This window comes from Acomys minous (assembly GCF_964271855.1).
Source record: "Acomys minous genome assembly, chromosome: 17".
NCBI lineage: Eukaryota > Metazoa > Chordata > Mammalia > Rodentia > Muridae > Acomys > Acomys minous.
In genome coordinates this window covers 26,998,222-27,012,554 of record NC_140500.1, presented here as the reverse complement: position 1 = coordinate 27,012,554, position 14,333 = coordinate 26,998,222, and the positions used below count along the sequence as shown (strand labels likewise).

Below are 14,333 nucleotides of genomic sequence, written 5' to 3'. Positions count from 1 at the left end.
CCACCTACAGGGACATCAATGATCTGGGAAGAGGCACAGACGAGGGGACACCTGACATGCCACAGACATGCGCACATCCAGGTTGCTGGTACTTGAGGGGCTCTACACTACCTTCTGTGAATTGGGGGGCAGATGTGGAGCCACATTCCTGTCTGCTAAAGGACTACCCAGCAGAAACCTCCTAAGTTTCCTTAATATCCTGAAATTCTAGTTTTTTTTTTTACTTTGTCTAAAGAGTATCAGGAATACTTAGTTGACAAAAAAAAGTTATTTTATTTGAAAACCAGAAATTTAAAAGTGGTTAAAGAAATGAAAATTGAAGTGGGATGTGATGCAGCGATTAAAGTATTCACTATCAAGTGTAATGAGCAGACCTGGGTTCCCCGGACACCCACATCAATGCTGGAGGGCGCGCAGCCCACCTGCAAGTCCAGCCTTAGGAGGTGGAAGCAGCATCTGCAGAGCAAGCCAGCTTGCAGGACCAGACATGGGCCAGATGTGTGGGTTTAGTTCAGAGCCCCTGCCTCACTGAACACCGCTGAGGAACAACCAACGCCTCCCATCAACCTAAAGCCATCCAGATATATCCCACGCCTAAACCCACGCTTGCTCGCACGCGCTCTGCCTCTCCCCTGCCTCTCTCTTGTTTGCTCACTTTGTCTCTCTAGGAAATCTGTAAGTTGGAAAACCAATTTAAAACATCCTATAGGACAGAGGACTGACAGCGTGCCTGTCTAGCATGCAGAGCCCTGGGTCCAACCCCAGTACGGCACAAACCCGGGCATGGTGGTTCATGCCTGTAAGCCCAGCACTAGGCAGATGGAGGCAGGAAGATCAGAAGTTGAAGGACAGCCTTGACTACGTGACAAGTTTGAGGCCACCCTAGACTATATGAGACCCCATTTCAAACAAAATAATATAAAAAGCCCTGTGAATGGATCCAAATATAATATAAGGTAGTCTGCATACTATTCCTCCTTCTGGTCAAACACTTGGATCTGCCTGGTTTGGGGGTCTGTGCTCCTACAGCCATAGCCGGGTCAGATCTGCCCTAAGATCTCTGATGGCTGATACTGTCGAAATGATCAGTGCAAACTCTGGGACTCTGACTGCTTTTCAAGAAGACTTTCAATCAAAGTTAACACGACTGAGCTGACTTTCTAAATTGACCTGACCTTGATTTTGATCCCAGTGCAGGCCCCTGTCAATCTTTGCAGAGAGCCGCAGACCGGATTCGGGGATTGCAGAAATGGCTCAGAAGTCCAGAGCACGGGATCCTCTTCCAAAGGCCCCGGATTTGGTTTCTGTCACCCACATGGGCAGCTCACAGCCACCGGTAACTCTAGGTCCAAGGAATCTGATCCCCTCTTCTGGTCTCCATGGGCACCAAGTACACACGTGGGGCACAGACCTCCATATAGACAAAATACCCATAAACAAAATAATATATATTTTTAAATTAATCATAAGTATGCCTTAAAAAAAAAGACTGACAGTCAAATCAGGCACCAATTAATTATGGGATCACAGGCTAATTAGTTAACCTTTCTGAGTGATGGCTGCCTAATCAGTAGGAAGGAAAGCAGGTAGGTAGGTAGGCAGGTTTATACTAGCAGATGCTTTGCAAAGCTCTTATGGCCACTGTAAGAAATAACAAACGTTAGTCATACGACACAATACAGTTGTCTACCTCAGAGCAGAACACTAACGAATCCTCGTCTTTTTCCACTGTTCTCTAAGCAGCTAACAGCTGTTTTAACCATGTTATCCATTCCTACCCACCTGGTTAAAGAGCCATCTTCAGAACCGTTATCCACTGTTGAAGTGAAATACAAAGTGCACGTTAAGTCAACAACAGAACAACGTAAGACAGTAAGAGGTTATTGCTGCTGCTAATGGTTTGTCTTTGGTACCACACCTAGTGGCCATCCTAGAAAAAATACCAATACTACTAACTGATATGTAACGAGCCCATCAAGAATGCTTGTCTCCCCTTCCTTGTGTTCATCAAAACCAGGAAAGAATAGAATTTATAAAAATCTGCTGCCTAGCTGGGCGTGGTGGCACACGCCTTTAATCCCAGCACTCAGGGTGGCTGCCGAGGGGGGGGAGTTGGGAAGAGAGAAACAGGTGGTGCCCAGAGAATATTTAGAGCAGTGAAATATTCCGGTTAGGACACTACAGTAAATACAAATCATATATGGCCTAAAGCCACATAATGTACAAAAGAGTGAAGTGTCGTGTAAGCTAGACACACTGGAGTAACAGTGATATGTCAAGTGTAGGGTTAATAATTTTACTTTTTTGTTTGTTTATTTATTTGTTTGATTTTGGTTTTTCGAGACAGGGTTTCTCTGTGTACCCTTGGCTGTCCTGGAACCCGCTTTGTAGACCAGGCTGGCCTGAAACTCAAGAGATCCACCTGCCTCTGCTGAGATTAGAGGCATGTGCCGCCACCAACCGGCGGGATTAGCAGTTTTGACAAATGTATCCACTACTCAGGTAGAGGGTAATGACGACAGGGTAATGACAATGTAAGAGGCTGTGCATGTTTGGGAGTCACAGGCACATGGGACTGTTCCTTCCTGGTAATTTCACTGTGAACCTAAAATTTCCCTAAATGCTAAAGTTATTAGGAGGTAGGGCCTATGCCCCACGATAGAACATCTGCCTAGCATGCATGAGGCCCCAGGTTCCATTCCCAGCACACACACACACACACACACAGAGAGAGAGAGAGAGAGAGAGAGAGAGAGAGAGAGAGAGAGAGAGAGAGACAGACAGACAGAAGAAGAAGAAGAAGAAGAAGAAGAAGAAGAAGAAGAAGAAGAAGAAGAAGAAGACATAATAGTAATTGAAAAAAATATTTAGTAAGCCTACTACTAAAAGGCTAAAGAAGGCCAGGCATGGTGGCGCACACTTTTAATGCCTGCACTTGGGAGGCAGAGGCAGGCTATTTGCTGTGAGTTCGAGGCCAGCCTGTTCTACAAAGTGAGGCTAGGACAGCCAAGGCTACACAGAGAAACCCTGTCTCGAAAAACCGAAGGGGAGAAAAAGGCTAAAGGAACAATATGGAATTCTCTCCTAAACTCTGAAAATACACAGAACAATTCTAATTCTATACCCAGAGAAGAAACTGATAAATTACCTACTTGTAGTTGCAATACTTTATTAGTAATTCAAACAACTAAATATAATCAATTTACTGTAAAATCCATTCTTATGCTAAATGTAATTTGCTGTAATGTGGACGGAGGAAAAATAAAATATAATAACTGAAAAAATCATTTTCCTAATGGATTTCAGGATTAAATTAAATGATCCCCCTCCCAGAATACTGTTTCAGACTGTAAATTTCCTTTAATTAATTTAAGTAATCCTCACTTCTAGACTGAGAAATAAAAGAGTACAAATGCCACTTACATAATGATTTGTGTTTTCTATTACTCTTCGGGTATAGAAACTTTCTTGCCCTTACACGGTTTCCCAGGGAAGGCCCAGAAAGTGCTTCATGAGGAATCTTACCTGGATTGCTATTTTCAGAATTTTTTAGTCTCTTCCCATCATATTCAAATAATTGTCTGTTGCTATGTTTAAAAAAAAAAAAAAGACAAGAATTACTATTTTTTTCTGATAAATAAAAAAAATTACTAAATATATCACTTAATTCATAACAGGATTACAGACAAAATCAGAGCTAATATGAGGATCATATCCCACTGATTTAAACGTGCATGTCTTCACGCTCTCGAGTGTGTGTTTAATGAAGGAAAAACGCAGTTGAGAGGGTGATGAACTGGAAGAGCTGGACAGGATGGGAAGTGTCGTCAGCGCGGAGCCCGGGCACTGCAGGCAACGCTTCACTCTAGGACAGCCCGTTTCTCTTAGGCTGAATGTCTGCGTTCAAATATTAAGGTTTGAGTATTTCGGTTACAAGGTCCTGTGGAGATCCACGGAGGAGATATAAACACATGCTAAGCGAGGCGGGAGTTCCAAGCAGAATGTACAGGAGTGTGTTCACAGGCTCTAACAGTGCTGCGGCAGTCACTAAACACTGAGGCTTACCTTGACATCAGCACTTGGATTCTCTGTGGCTACTTGAGCCAACTCAGCTACATAGTAATGTGAGACTGAATGTATTGGTAAACGCCTCATCGAACTAGGTGATTGCCACTGTGACTGAACTAACCAATCACACCAAAGTCCGAAAACAAAGACTAACACTTGGCTTGAGCACTACCACTTGTCTCTCTAATCCAACTCTGAACCAATAGTGCTTTCCTTAAATGACACTTCACTTCTACACTTATCTCTAACTGCTGTGGAAGCCAAAGTGCTTTATGTGGTTGGTCATGAGGACCTGGGTCTTGACGGAGTCATTGACTTAGAGATATCTGCTGAAAAGCTTCCTTATTGATCCACATTTTAAATACTTTGAAAAGCTAAGGCAGATCCCGGGAGCTGGCTCCTGGTTTATCACTCTCTCTCCACAGTACTCCTTTAAAACAGGCTCTTCACCAAACCAGAAGTGCTTTTTGCTGCTTTGCCAAACCTTTCGGCTAGGCAGGCTGGCCAGCAAGCCCCTAGCCTCTGCCTGTCTCTGCCCCCTCAGGATTCCAGACACCACAGCCTCGCCTGGCTATTTACACAGGCTAGAGTCTAAGATGGCCCCCCTGCACAGCAAGCACTCGCACCCACTGAGCCATCTCCTCAATCCCAGAGTACTTACCCTCTTTTTCACAGGAAGCCAGGCATTAAGTTTGGTAATATGTGAATTTAAAACTGTCTGTTGGGGCTGGAGAGATGGCTCAGTGGTTAAGAGTACCACTTGCTCTTCCAAAGGTCCTGAGTTCAATTCCCAGCAACCACATGGTGGTTCACAACCACCTGTAATGTGATCTGATGCCCTCTTCTGGCCTATAGGTGTACATGCAGGCAGAATATTGTATATATAATAATAAATAAATATTTTTAAAAAACTGTCTCTTGTCCCATTACTATCCACCAATGGCTTATTTTCACTAAAGAAAAAGGTTATTGGGCTGGAGAGATGACACAGAGGTTAAGGGCACTGACTGCCCCTCCAGAGGTCTGGAGTTCAATTCCCAGCAACCACACAGTGGCTCACAACCATCTATAATGTGATCTGATGCCCTCTTCTGGCCTACAGGCATATGTGCAAGCAGAGCACTGTATACATAACAATAAATAAATAAATCTTTTTTCAAAAGATTGTTTAAAAAAAAAGAAAAGAAAAATAAAATCTATTTAAGGTTATCCTTTCCCCTCTGCTCAAGCTACTTTTAAAAATGCATTAGATTATCAGACACAAAACAGGAAAAATTGAAGGGCATTTAATAATGACTTGGCACATTAACTCAACATTCTTCCCAAAAGTAATTTAAAACAAAAGAGTGGGCAGACAGGATGATGTGCAACTTCTACTTACACTCAATACACTCTGCTAAAAGGAAACATATATAAGCAAGGTTTAATATGTTACAAAAAAAATCAAGAATTCAGTGTTGAGTAAAAAAGCAAACTAAATGTTTATAGAACTAATAAGAAATTGTCATAGCTAATATGAGATCATAGTCCAGGTTACAAATATTATGCATTAGTAAAAAGGAATATGAACCCAGCTACAGGTTGTACCGCCCAGTCTGAAAAACCACTCATCTGCCTAACGAATGCAGGTGCTGATGCTTTTCAACATATCTCAACAATTAGGTTAATCTTCTTTTTACTTTGTATTTTGGAGTGGTTTTTCACATTCTCTAACACCAGGTTTTGCTTGTTTGTTTAGTGTGTGTGGTGTATAGTGTATGTGTACATGTGCAGGTGTGCACACACGCAGAGGCCAGAGGAGGACGTTAGGTGTCTTCCTGTCACACTCCACTTTTTGTCTTGTGACAAGGTCTCTCACTGAATCTAAAATTCCCCAATGCACTTGGCAAACAAGCTCTTGGGTCTGGCTTCTCCCCGCTTCCCGTCACCTGGGTTACAGGCCCTCGTAGCCATGCTTGGCTTTCACATGAGTGTTAGGGATCTGAACTCACAGCAAGCACTCTGACCCACAAAGTCTGATGAACAAACTACCATACCTTCCAAACTGCTCAACTGCGTGAATACTTGCTTTCTTCTTTACTAAAAATTCCACAATATGCTGTTTATTTTCCTTTACAGCAAGTAACATAGGTGTGAGGTCATCCTGTAAGACATCAGAAGCAATTGACAATTCACAAATTACTGACTTCGCAACTGAACTACACTTTGGGATTATGTGAGTGCAATCAACCCAGACAAGCATCTCTTGAAGGCAGGCGATGCTAACTTTTGTTTCAGTAGGTCTAACAGAACTAAAATTGTTAAGTCTTAATTGAATTACTGAACAAAATTACCATCTTCAAAGAAGCTTCTTAATGTAAACACCCAAAGGCACTGACTTTTCTAGAAGTGCCGTTCCCCAGCAGAGGCCACGATCACACCCATTTAATAAACTGTCGTCCCTAGTAGAAAGGAAATCTCCAACTCTATGCAATCTTTACTTGAAAATACTGTTTTGTGGCAAACATTAAATGAAGGAGTAAGTTTTGGGGGAAACAGGTTCAACTGCTTTATACAACTGTGGGAGTTCCCTCTGGGCTATATGAATGTGCTGCTTCTCCTCCATTTATAGTGCCAGAACACCATGACCTAGAGTCAGACACTCCTGTTTCAAGTGAGTCACTAAGGAAACGGGCACTGAATTAAAAGGCACAGGCACCCTGGACAGTTGTTGTTTCTTGTTAAATGGTCTGTGGGTTTTCTCTTATACTATGAAGAAATGCTGTTTCTGTTGGAAAGCGCAAGAGGAAGAAGGTTATTCTTGCTAATGAAGATGCTGGACGCCTGTTTACATCTATTGTTTTTCATTTGTTTTTAGTCTGGCATCATTTTAGCTGAGACTCAGGTGTTCTAGGTTTTCTTTTTTTAAGGTCAGGCAAAACATAAGTCATCAATACAAATGAGATGCTTAAAATCCAGTGGGACAGACAAAGGTGCTGAGACAAACACTAATGGCAAGGATAATCCAGTCAATGAAATTATAATAACACAAATCTAAAAAAAAAGAAGCATCCAAAAACAAGAGGCAGCAAGGACACGATGAGAGAAGACCCGCCCCATAACAAATAATAGTCAAGATGCCAAAACACAAAGAAAACGAACAATATACAAAGTTGTACGGTAAAACCACCAACTGACTCATGAGTAATCTTACAGCCAGGAGAGCTGTATTCATTAGCAGGAACAACATATTTCAAGCCCTGAAAGTAAGTAACCGCCAATTCCTCGGCTCTACCCAGCAAAGCTATCCCTTACGACTGACTGAGAAGTTAAGAATGCTTCATGACTGCACACACTAAGGCGATTCACGTCAAGCAAGCCACCACTGCAAAACACCCTTACAGGAGGCTGGCGAGATGACTCAGTGGGTAAAACAAGTACTTGCGGTGCTAGCCTGATAACCGATCCCACAGTGAAGAGAAAGTGGAATTCCAAATGTTATGAAAGGCACAGAGGAGAGCTTTCAGGTCCAAAACAATAGAACAGCAAACCCATAAAATTAAGAGAGGATAAGTAAAAGACTGAACAGAAAAGCTAACAAAATTACAGTGGACCTACATACAAAGGTCAGATCGTGATACCGTAACAGTGGCTGTCTTCAACAGCCTACTCTCGTCTTTAGAAATGAAAATTCGAGAAAGAAACAACAAAGTTAAACTATGCCACAGATCAAATGCACTTAAGTGATCCCCACAGAATATTTCCTACAACAGATACAGAATATGCATTCTTCTCCGCAGCCCATGCAAGCTTCTCTAAAACATACCACATTCTTGGCCACAAATCAAGTATAACATATAAAAAAGAACCAAAAGAATTTCTTGTATTACCATAGTAAAATAAAACTAGAAATAAAAAGCAAAGAAAGTACACAGATATCTGGAGATTGGAAAAACCAGGGAGAAATTTTTAAGTTCCTAGAATCAAGTGAAAAAGAAGGCATGGCTCACCTTTGGGATACACTGAAGGAGGTTCTAAGAGGAACATTTATAGCTTTAAGTGCTTATGTTAAAAAAAAAAATCAGAGCTCTCAGATAAATAACCCAATGATGCACTTGACAGTCTTAGAAAAACAAGAACTATCTAAACGCAGAAGCAGCAAAGACAAGGAATCCGAGCTGTGGGTCCCTGGAACAGGAGCGGTGGATGGCTGGGAACCACCATGTGGGTGCTGGGAACCGAACTCCGGTCCTTTGTAAGGCAACAAGTGCTCTTAACCACCGAGCCATCTCTTCAGCCCCTGAAACATCTGATTTTTCTAAAAGGGTGAAAAGGAAAAAAAAAATGTAAATGCACTTGGGTGGAGGCAAGGAAAGAGATGGGTCAGCAGGTTAAAGGTCCTTACTGTTAAGCCTGTCAACCCAAATTTAACTCTGAGACCCATACGGTAGGAGAAGCAACTCCCTAAAGTTGTCCCCTGATCTCCACGTGACCCCTGTGGCACAAACACATCTCCTGCCCATACAAATACACAAACAATTGTAATAAAAAGAAAATAAGGCAATGGTTTAATCAGTGAGTTTCTGATACTGATGTATGGTTTATTTTTTTTTTATCACAGTGAAGGTATCTTTAAGAGGTAATTATATTCAAACTTAAGAGCCTACCAACGGATTAAAACCTTGATAAGATCCAGAGTCCTCACAATCTGAGCATTTCTACAAATATTCTTACAAAAATACAAAGAAGTGTGTCTTCTCTCTTTTTTTTTTTCTTTCTTTCTTTTTTTTTTCCCCAAGACTAGGTCTCTCTGTGTTAGCCTTGGCTGTCCTGAACTCACTTTGTAGACCAGGCTGGCCTCAAACTCACAGCCATCCGCCTGCCTCTGCCTCCCGAGTGCTGGGATTAAAGGCCTGCGCCACCACACCCGGCAGAAAGTATGTCTTCTCAATCCAACCAAGGTGACAAGGATGACCGACACAACATGTCACTGTTAAATGTGCTTTGGTTACTTTGGGGAGAGAGGTGTTCTATACCTTGTTTTTGGCCTCTATGTTCGCACCGTGTGCCAGCAGTTTGGCTGCTATGGATGTGTTCTCACCGAGGACAGCATAGTGCAGGGCGGTGTTGCCATTGCTGCCCATCACATTTGGGTCGGCCCCGTGCTCCAGCAGGACGCCCACACACTCTTCCTCCTGGCACTGTACAGCCTGTTGCCACGGCATCAAGAAACAGAGCATCAGTTCAGGAATTCAAAATCAACACATTTTAGATTTTCCTTATTATTGTATTTAAACGAAATCACTTCCTTTTTGCCCCAAGTATTTAAATCAAATGCATCTCAGTTTGAATTGCTGGTTGCTGGTACCTTGATGAGGGCTGTGCTGTTCTCGCTGTCACGGGCGTCTATCTCACATTTTCTCTCTACTAAGAGAGTCACCACTTCCGGGTGGCCATAAGCACAGGCAAGGTGTAGAGCAGTCCTGTGAAAATGAGATCACTTTTCAGTAAACTTAAAACTATATTTCATATGATAAAAACACTGAACAGGATGTAACGTCTCTTCTTTCAAAACAAATGTTTTTCTTCTGGCAAGAGTACATTTTTGAAAATACAACCGTGTGTGTGTGTGTGTGTGTGTGTGTGTGTGTGTGTCTGCAGATGGAGCCCTGAGACTCACGGCAAGCAATTACTGAACTACATTCCTAGCCTAGTGCAGCCAATTTGCAAAGAAATATAGCCTTTGGATTTAGCTTGACTTGGGTATCAACACTACTTTAAGCCTGTTGTTTATTAGTCATCACTTAGCGTTTCTCTGGACTAAGGCATTTGCCACAAAAGCTACCTGAGTAACCTCTATAAACCCCATGTTAAAAGGAGAACTGAGCCAGGCGTGGTAGCATATGCCTTTAATCCCAGCACTTGAGAGGCACAGGCTGGCAGATCTCTGTGAGTTTGAGGCCAGCCTGGTCTACAGAGCAAGTCCAAGACTACAAGAGAAACCCTGCCTTGAAAAACCAAAAAAGGAAGAGGAGAAAAAGGAGGAAGAGGAGGAAGAAGAAGAAACTGACTCTAGAAACTTGTCATCTGACCTCCATACACATAGCATAGCATGTGTGTGTGTACACACACGCGCGCACACACACACACACACACACACACACACGCACACACACGCGCACACACACACACCCCATAATAATAACAAATTAAATAAAACTTCAAAATAGTAGTCATCTCATGGGATGCCACTGTGATGCTTAAATGAGAGTCTGTACAAAGTATTTAAAATGCTTTCAACTCACCGGGCATGGTGGCACACGCCTTTAATCCCAGCAGAGGCAGAGGCAGGCGGATAGCTGTGAGTTCGAGGCCAGCCTGGTCTACAAAGCGAGTCTAGGACAGCCAAAGCTATACAGAGAAACCCTGTGTCGAAAAACAAAACAAAACAAAACAAAACAAAATGCTTTCAACTCAAGTAGTATAATCACAGTTATAACTGTTTCTATTATTTTATAAACACTAAATATAATCTTATTGGTTGGCTTAAAAAGCAACTATTTGTCTAAAGCAAAATACATCTTGCTGATAAAGCTGTACAAACTAAGGGATGGGAGCACACATACTAAAAAAGTAAAAGTCTCCCCATCCACCCCCCCACACACATATATCCACCACACACCACACACACACACACACACACACACAACAACACAAATCAACATAAAAATCAGTAACATTTGGTTGCCCCAGAGGTAGAAGGTAAGTCCCTATTTCTGAAGACATCACGCACTTCACACACAGGGCCCAGAGGCCTCTGAGCTCGAACTGACCTGAAGACCTCCTCCCTGATGACTATCTTTCATGGCCCCAGAAGGCACAGTGCAAGCTTCCAAAGGGAAGCAACCAGCAGTGCTACCCAGCTATGATGCTGTGAACCCCAACAAGGGCCAGGTAACGCACACCTTGATGGTAACCAACAGCCCACTAACTGAACTTAAGGCCTAGACAACAGGAGGGAAAGCATGCCTGGAACTGGAAACCTAGTCATGGAGCCTGGGGGAGACCCCACAACCACCACTTTACTAAGCCAGCACAATCCCCGCATGCATACTAAATATCTGTCTTTACACCCACAGATGAGCGCAGTCCTCACTCTTCAGGGAGATTTACTTCTCTTTGCAACAGAAAACCACAACCAATCATGCAGAGTGTGGAGCACAACAGTGGACACATCTCCAAAAAAAAAAAAAAAAAAAAAATACCATTGCACCTAACGCTCAGGGATCATTGCACAAGAGGTGTGTCAAGAGTTTAAGACTCTTGCCTAAGCCAAAGGAACAGGGAGTTTGCTGTGAGATCGTGTCCCCTAGAAATGCCAGAAGCTACACCCATAAAGTCTCACCAACACAACTGGCCAAAGTGAACCGGACAAGGCCACCACCAATGGACGTGCCAAAGTGGACGTGGAAACGCCATGAGGTCTCAGCCCTACACAAAGAACTACAGGCAAACAAGGAAAGCTGGGAGTGGGAAGAGGGGGGTCTTCCCCAAGGATGATCACACTGTTACCCAGTACCAAACGGTCAGCCCTGAAAACACGGATCTGACATTATACAGACTGAACAGGCTATACTTAGAAATACATATGCAAATATGCATGTAACAATTAGTGGGGGGAAACGGCCATGGGTTTGAAATAGAACAAGAAGGGTATGTGGGAGTGCTTGGAGTGAAGAAAGGGAGGAGGAAATGATATTCAACCATCCTCCTAAATCATTCTTTACCCTATGTCATCACATTTTATAATATATTATGGCCAAAACAGAGCAAACTCTATTTGTGTATATGTATAATCAAACTGACCTCTCTTGACTTGATGTACCATCTTTCTGTATTAATCCATATCACCTTCAGTGGTCTTATATTCCATCTTATGGATGCACTGCAGTTTATTTATAAAAATCATTCCTGGTCTCCTTAATACACTGCTTTTTTTCTTTTCTTTTCTTTTTCTTTTCTTTTCTTTTTTTTTTTTTTTTAAGTTTCTCAAGACAGGGTTTCTCTGTGTAGCCTTGGCTGCCCTGGAACTTAACCTGTAGACCAGGCTGGCCTTGAACTCATAGAGATAGGCCTGCCTCTGCCTCCCAGGTGCTGGGAGTAAAGGCATGTGCCACCATCACTCACTTACACTGTCTCATTATTTCCTAACCCTACTTTAGAGATAGAAACCTGTTTAAAGTGTGGTAGACTATTTACTTCAGCTTCAGCAACAACAACACTTTTCTCACCCTCAGTGTCCCTAAAAGGTGGCGTTTCACTTTCTCTTCAGCTACTTTCTGCTCCTACTACAGACACGAAATATTTTTTCTAATGTCCATAGATTACTTGTGAATCTACAAAAAGAAACAACAAACACTTTATGAATTAAATTAAGAGTTCGGGAATGGATCCAGCTCAGCCCCAGAGGGCTTGCCTAGTGTATGCAAGGCTGTGTGTTTCATCCTCAGCAACAATATATAAATGGCTAAATTGAAAAAAAAAAATCGAATTCAGAGTTCAAGTTTTTCCTCATTGACTTAAAAGAATTCTCTATAAGATGAAGATGGTTTTCATGTGATGTTCATATATATGTACTGTGAATAATTTGCAAGTATACAGTCACTTTATCCTCAGATTCTGTTTGGTTGGGTCTTAAGAATGCTTCATTTTAGGGCTTTTAAACTGCCAAGCAGGTGGCACAGGCCTGTAATCCCAACACTCGGGAGGCAGAGGCAGGTGAATCTCTGTGAATTCGAGGCCAGCCTGGTCTACAAAGTGAGTCCAGGACAGCCAAGGGTACACAGAGAATCTGTCTTGAAAAAAAAATCAAAACCAACCAAACAAACAAAAACAAAACAAAACCCTCTCAAAGGTAGGATATATACTGAGCATATACCACAAACCTGCATTTCAGTCACCAACGCACACACACAGATACATACTCAGGCAGACACAGACACACAGTGGTTTTGCAGTAATTCTCAGTCTTGTTTTGTTTTGGTACTTTTTCTCATTATGTTTTTAAAAATTATGTTCTATCAGGAATTTACTTTAGTGATATAAAAATGTGGCTAGTTGTCTCCAAACAACTTAGCAAGCATTTCATTCATAAATATCATCTTTCCTACTAATAGGGGTGTTAGCAAAATCAATTTCCAAATTCTTACATAAATTTGGGTAAATCTCGCTTTTCTATTCTGCTCTACTCACCACTATGTCTCTTTGGGTGCTAGTAAATGACTGATCTGTGAAAACTACTAGTAAGTTTTGGTACTTTAGAAAGGTTTCTTTTGATGTTGTTGTTTTGGATTTTTCTAGTGTCTCACAAACTCAAAAGCAGCATGAGAAAGTCAAAACTGTTAAAACGCGGATATTCTTCTTTGGTTTATGTAAAACTGATAGAGGGTTTTATGTTGCTGTCTTTGCTGCTCATACAGATCCTGGCTCTAGACCCCACCAAGGTTTAGGCATTCATGAGCAAGCTTCCTTGGTGAACGCGGGACTCTGGCCTTGACCTTCTGTCCCCAAGCCAGGCACGCCCACTCAGCAGACACGTCCCGCCCGAGGGCCCTATTTATTACCTGTGCTTCTTGTCTCTATCGTCCACGCCACTTTTCCCAAGAATAAGGATGTGCTGCACTTTGGCTACATCACCCATGCTTGCAGCCTTGTGGATCTTGCCCATATCCTTGTCGTGAATGTGGTACCTGGGCATGTGGGAGCCACTGGCACTCTCACGCCCAAAGCCGACGCAGTTGCTCCGCGGGCGGGCGGAGGGGCCTAAGGGCGACGGGCCCTTACTCCTGAAGCCAAATATCTTCTTCATGGCAGAGGGTACGCCCCTCACAGGCACCTTCTCCTCCGCGTGACGTCGGCTAGCTTCCACAACGCTGCCCTAGCACTAACTGAAAAGCCAGCCTAGTCTCACAGAACCCCGACGGGAAGGACGCAGCATGGCTCCGAAGGTTTTTAAAGCGCTGTAATCGCCAAGCAAAGCTGCAAACTAGCAACCCGCGCCTTCTAGTCCCCGCGCATGCTCACACAGGACCGGAGGCGAACGGTGCCCAGCGCGCCTGCGCACGACTAGGCTCCGCCCTCCCTCTGCTGTTCAGAGGTCGTAGCTCTGCAAACCGGTTCTCTACCCTGGGGCTTTAGGCAGAAGTCGGCAGTAAGTTTTGCAAACACTGACTATTCTTTCCTAAACACTTGAAGTTGCTCAGACTACATTGAGTTGTTTGTGCACA

The 14,333-nt window shown here is 42.9% G+C and overlaps 1 protein-coding gene across 2 annotated transcripts in view; it reads right to left on the bottom strand.

The window, feature by feature from the left end:
• The window catches only part of ANKRD30A (ankyrin repeat domain 30A), a 72,562-nt gene extending 58,450 nt beyond the window's left edge, over window positions 1-14,112 (bottom strand). For both annotated transcript variants that reach the window (XM_084766520.1, XM_084766521.1), the window contains exons 1-6: window positions 13,671-14,112; window positions 9,416-9,530; window positions 9,084-9,257; window positions 6,105-6,211; window positions 3,526-3,587; window positions 1,783-1,816 (exon numbers count right to left, since the gene is read on the bottom strand). In XM_084766520.1, the coding sequence (XP_084622646.1) occupies window positions 1,783-1,816; window positions 3,526-3,587; window positions 6,105-6,211; window positions 9,084-9,257; window positions 9,416-9,530; window positions 13,671-13,915 (737 nt within the window). In that variant the 5' untranslated portion in view covers window positions 13,916-14,112. The remainder of the gene's footprint in view (window positions 1-1,782; window positions 1,817-3,525; window positions 3,588-6,104; window positions 6,212-9,083; window positions 9,258-9,415; window positions 9,531-13,670) is intronic.
• Between the last annotated feature and the right edge of the window lie 221 nt (window positions 14,113-14,333).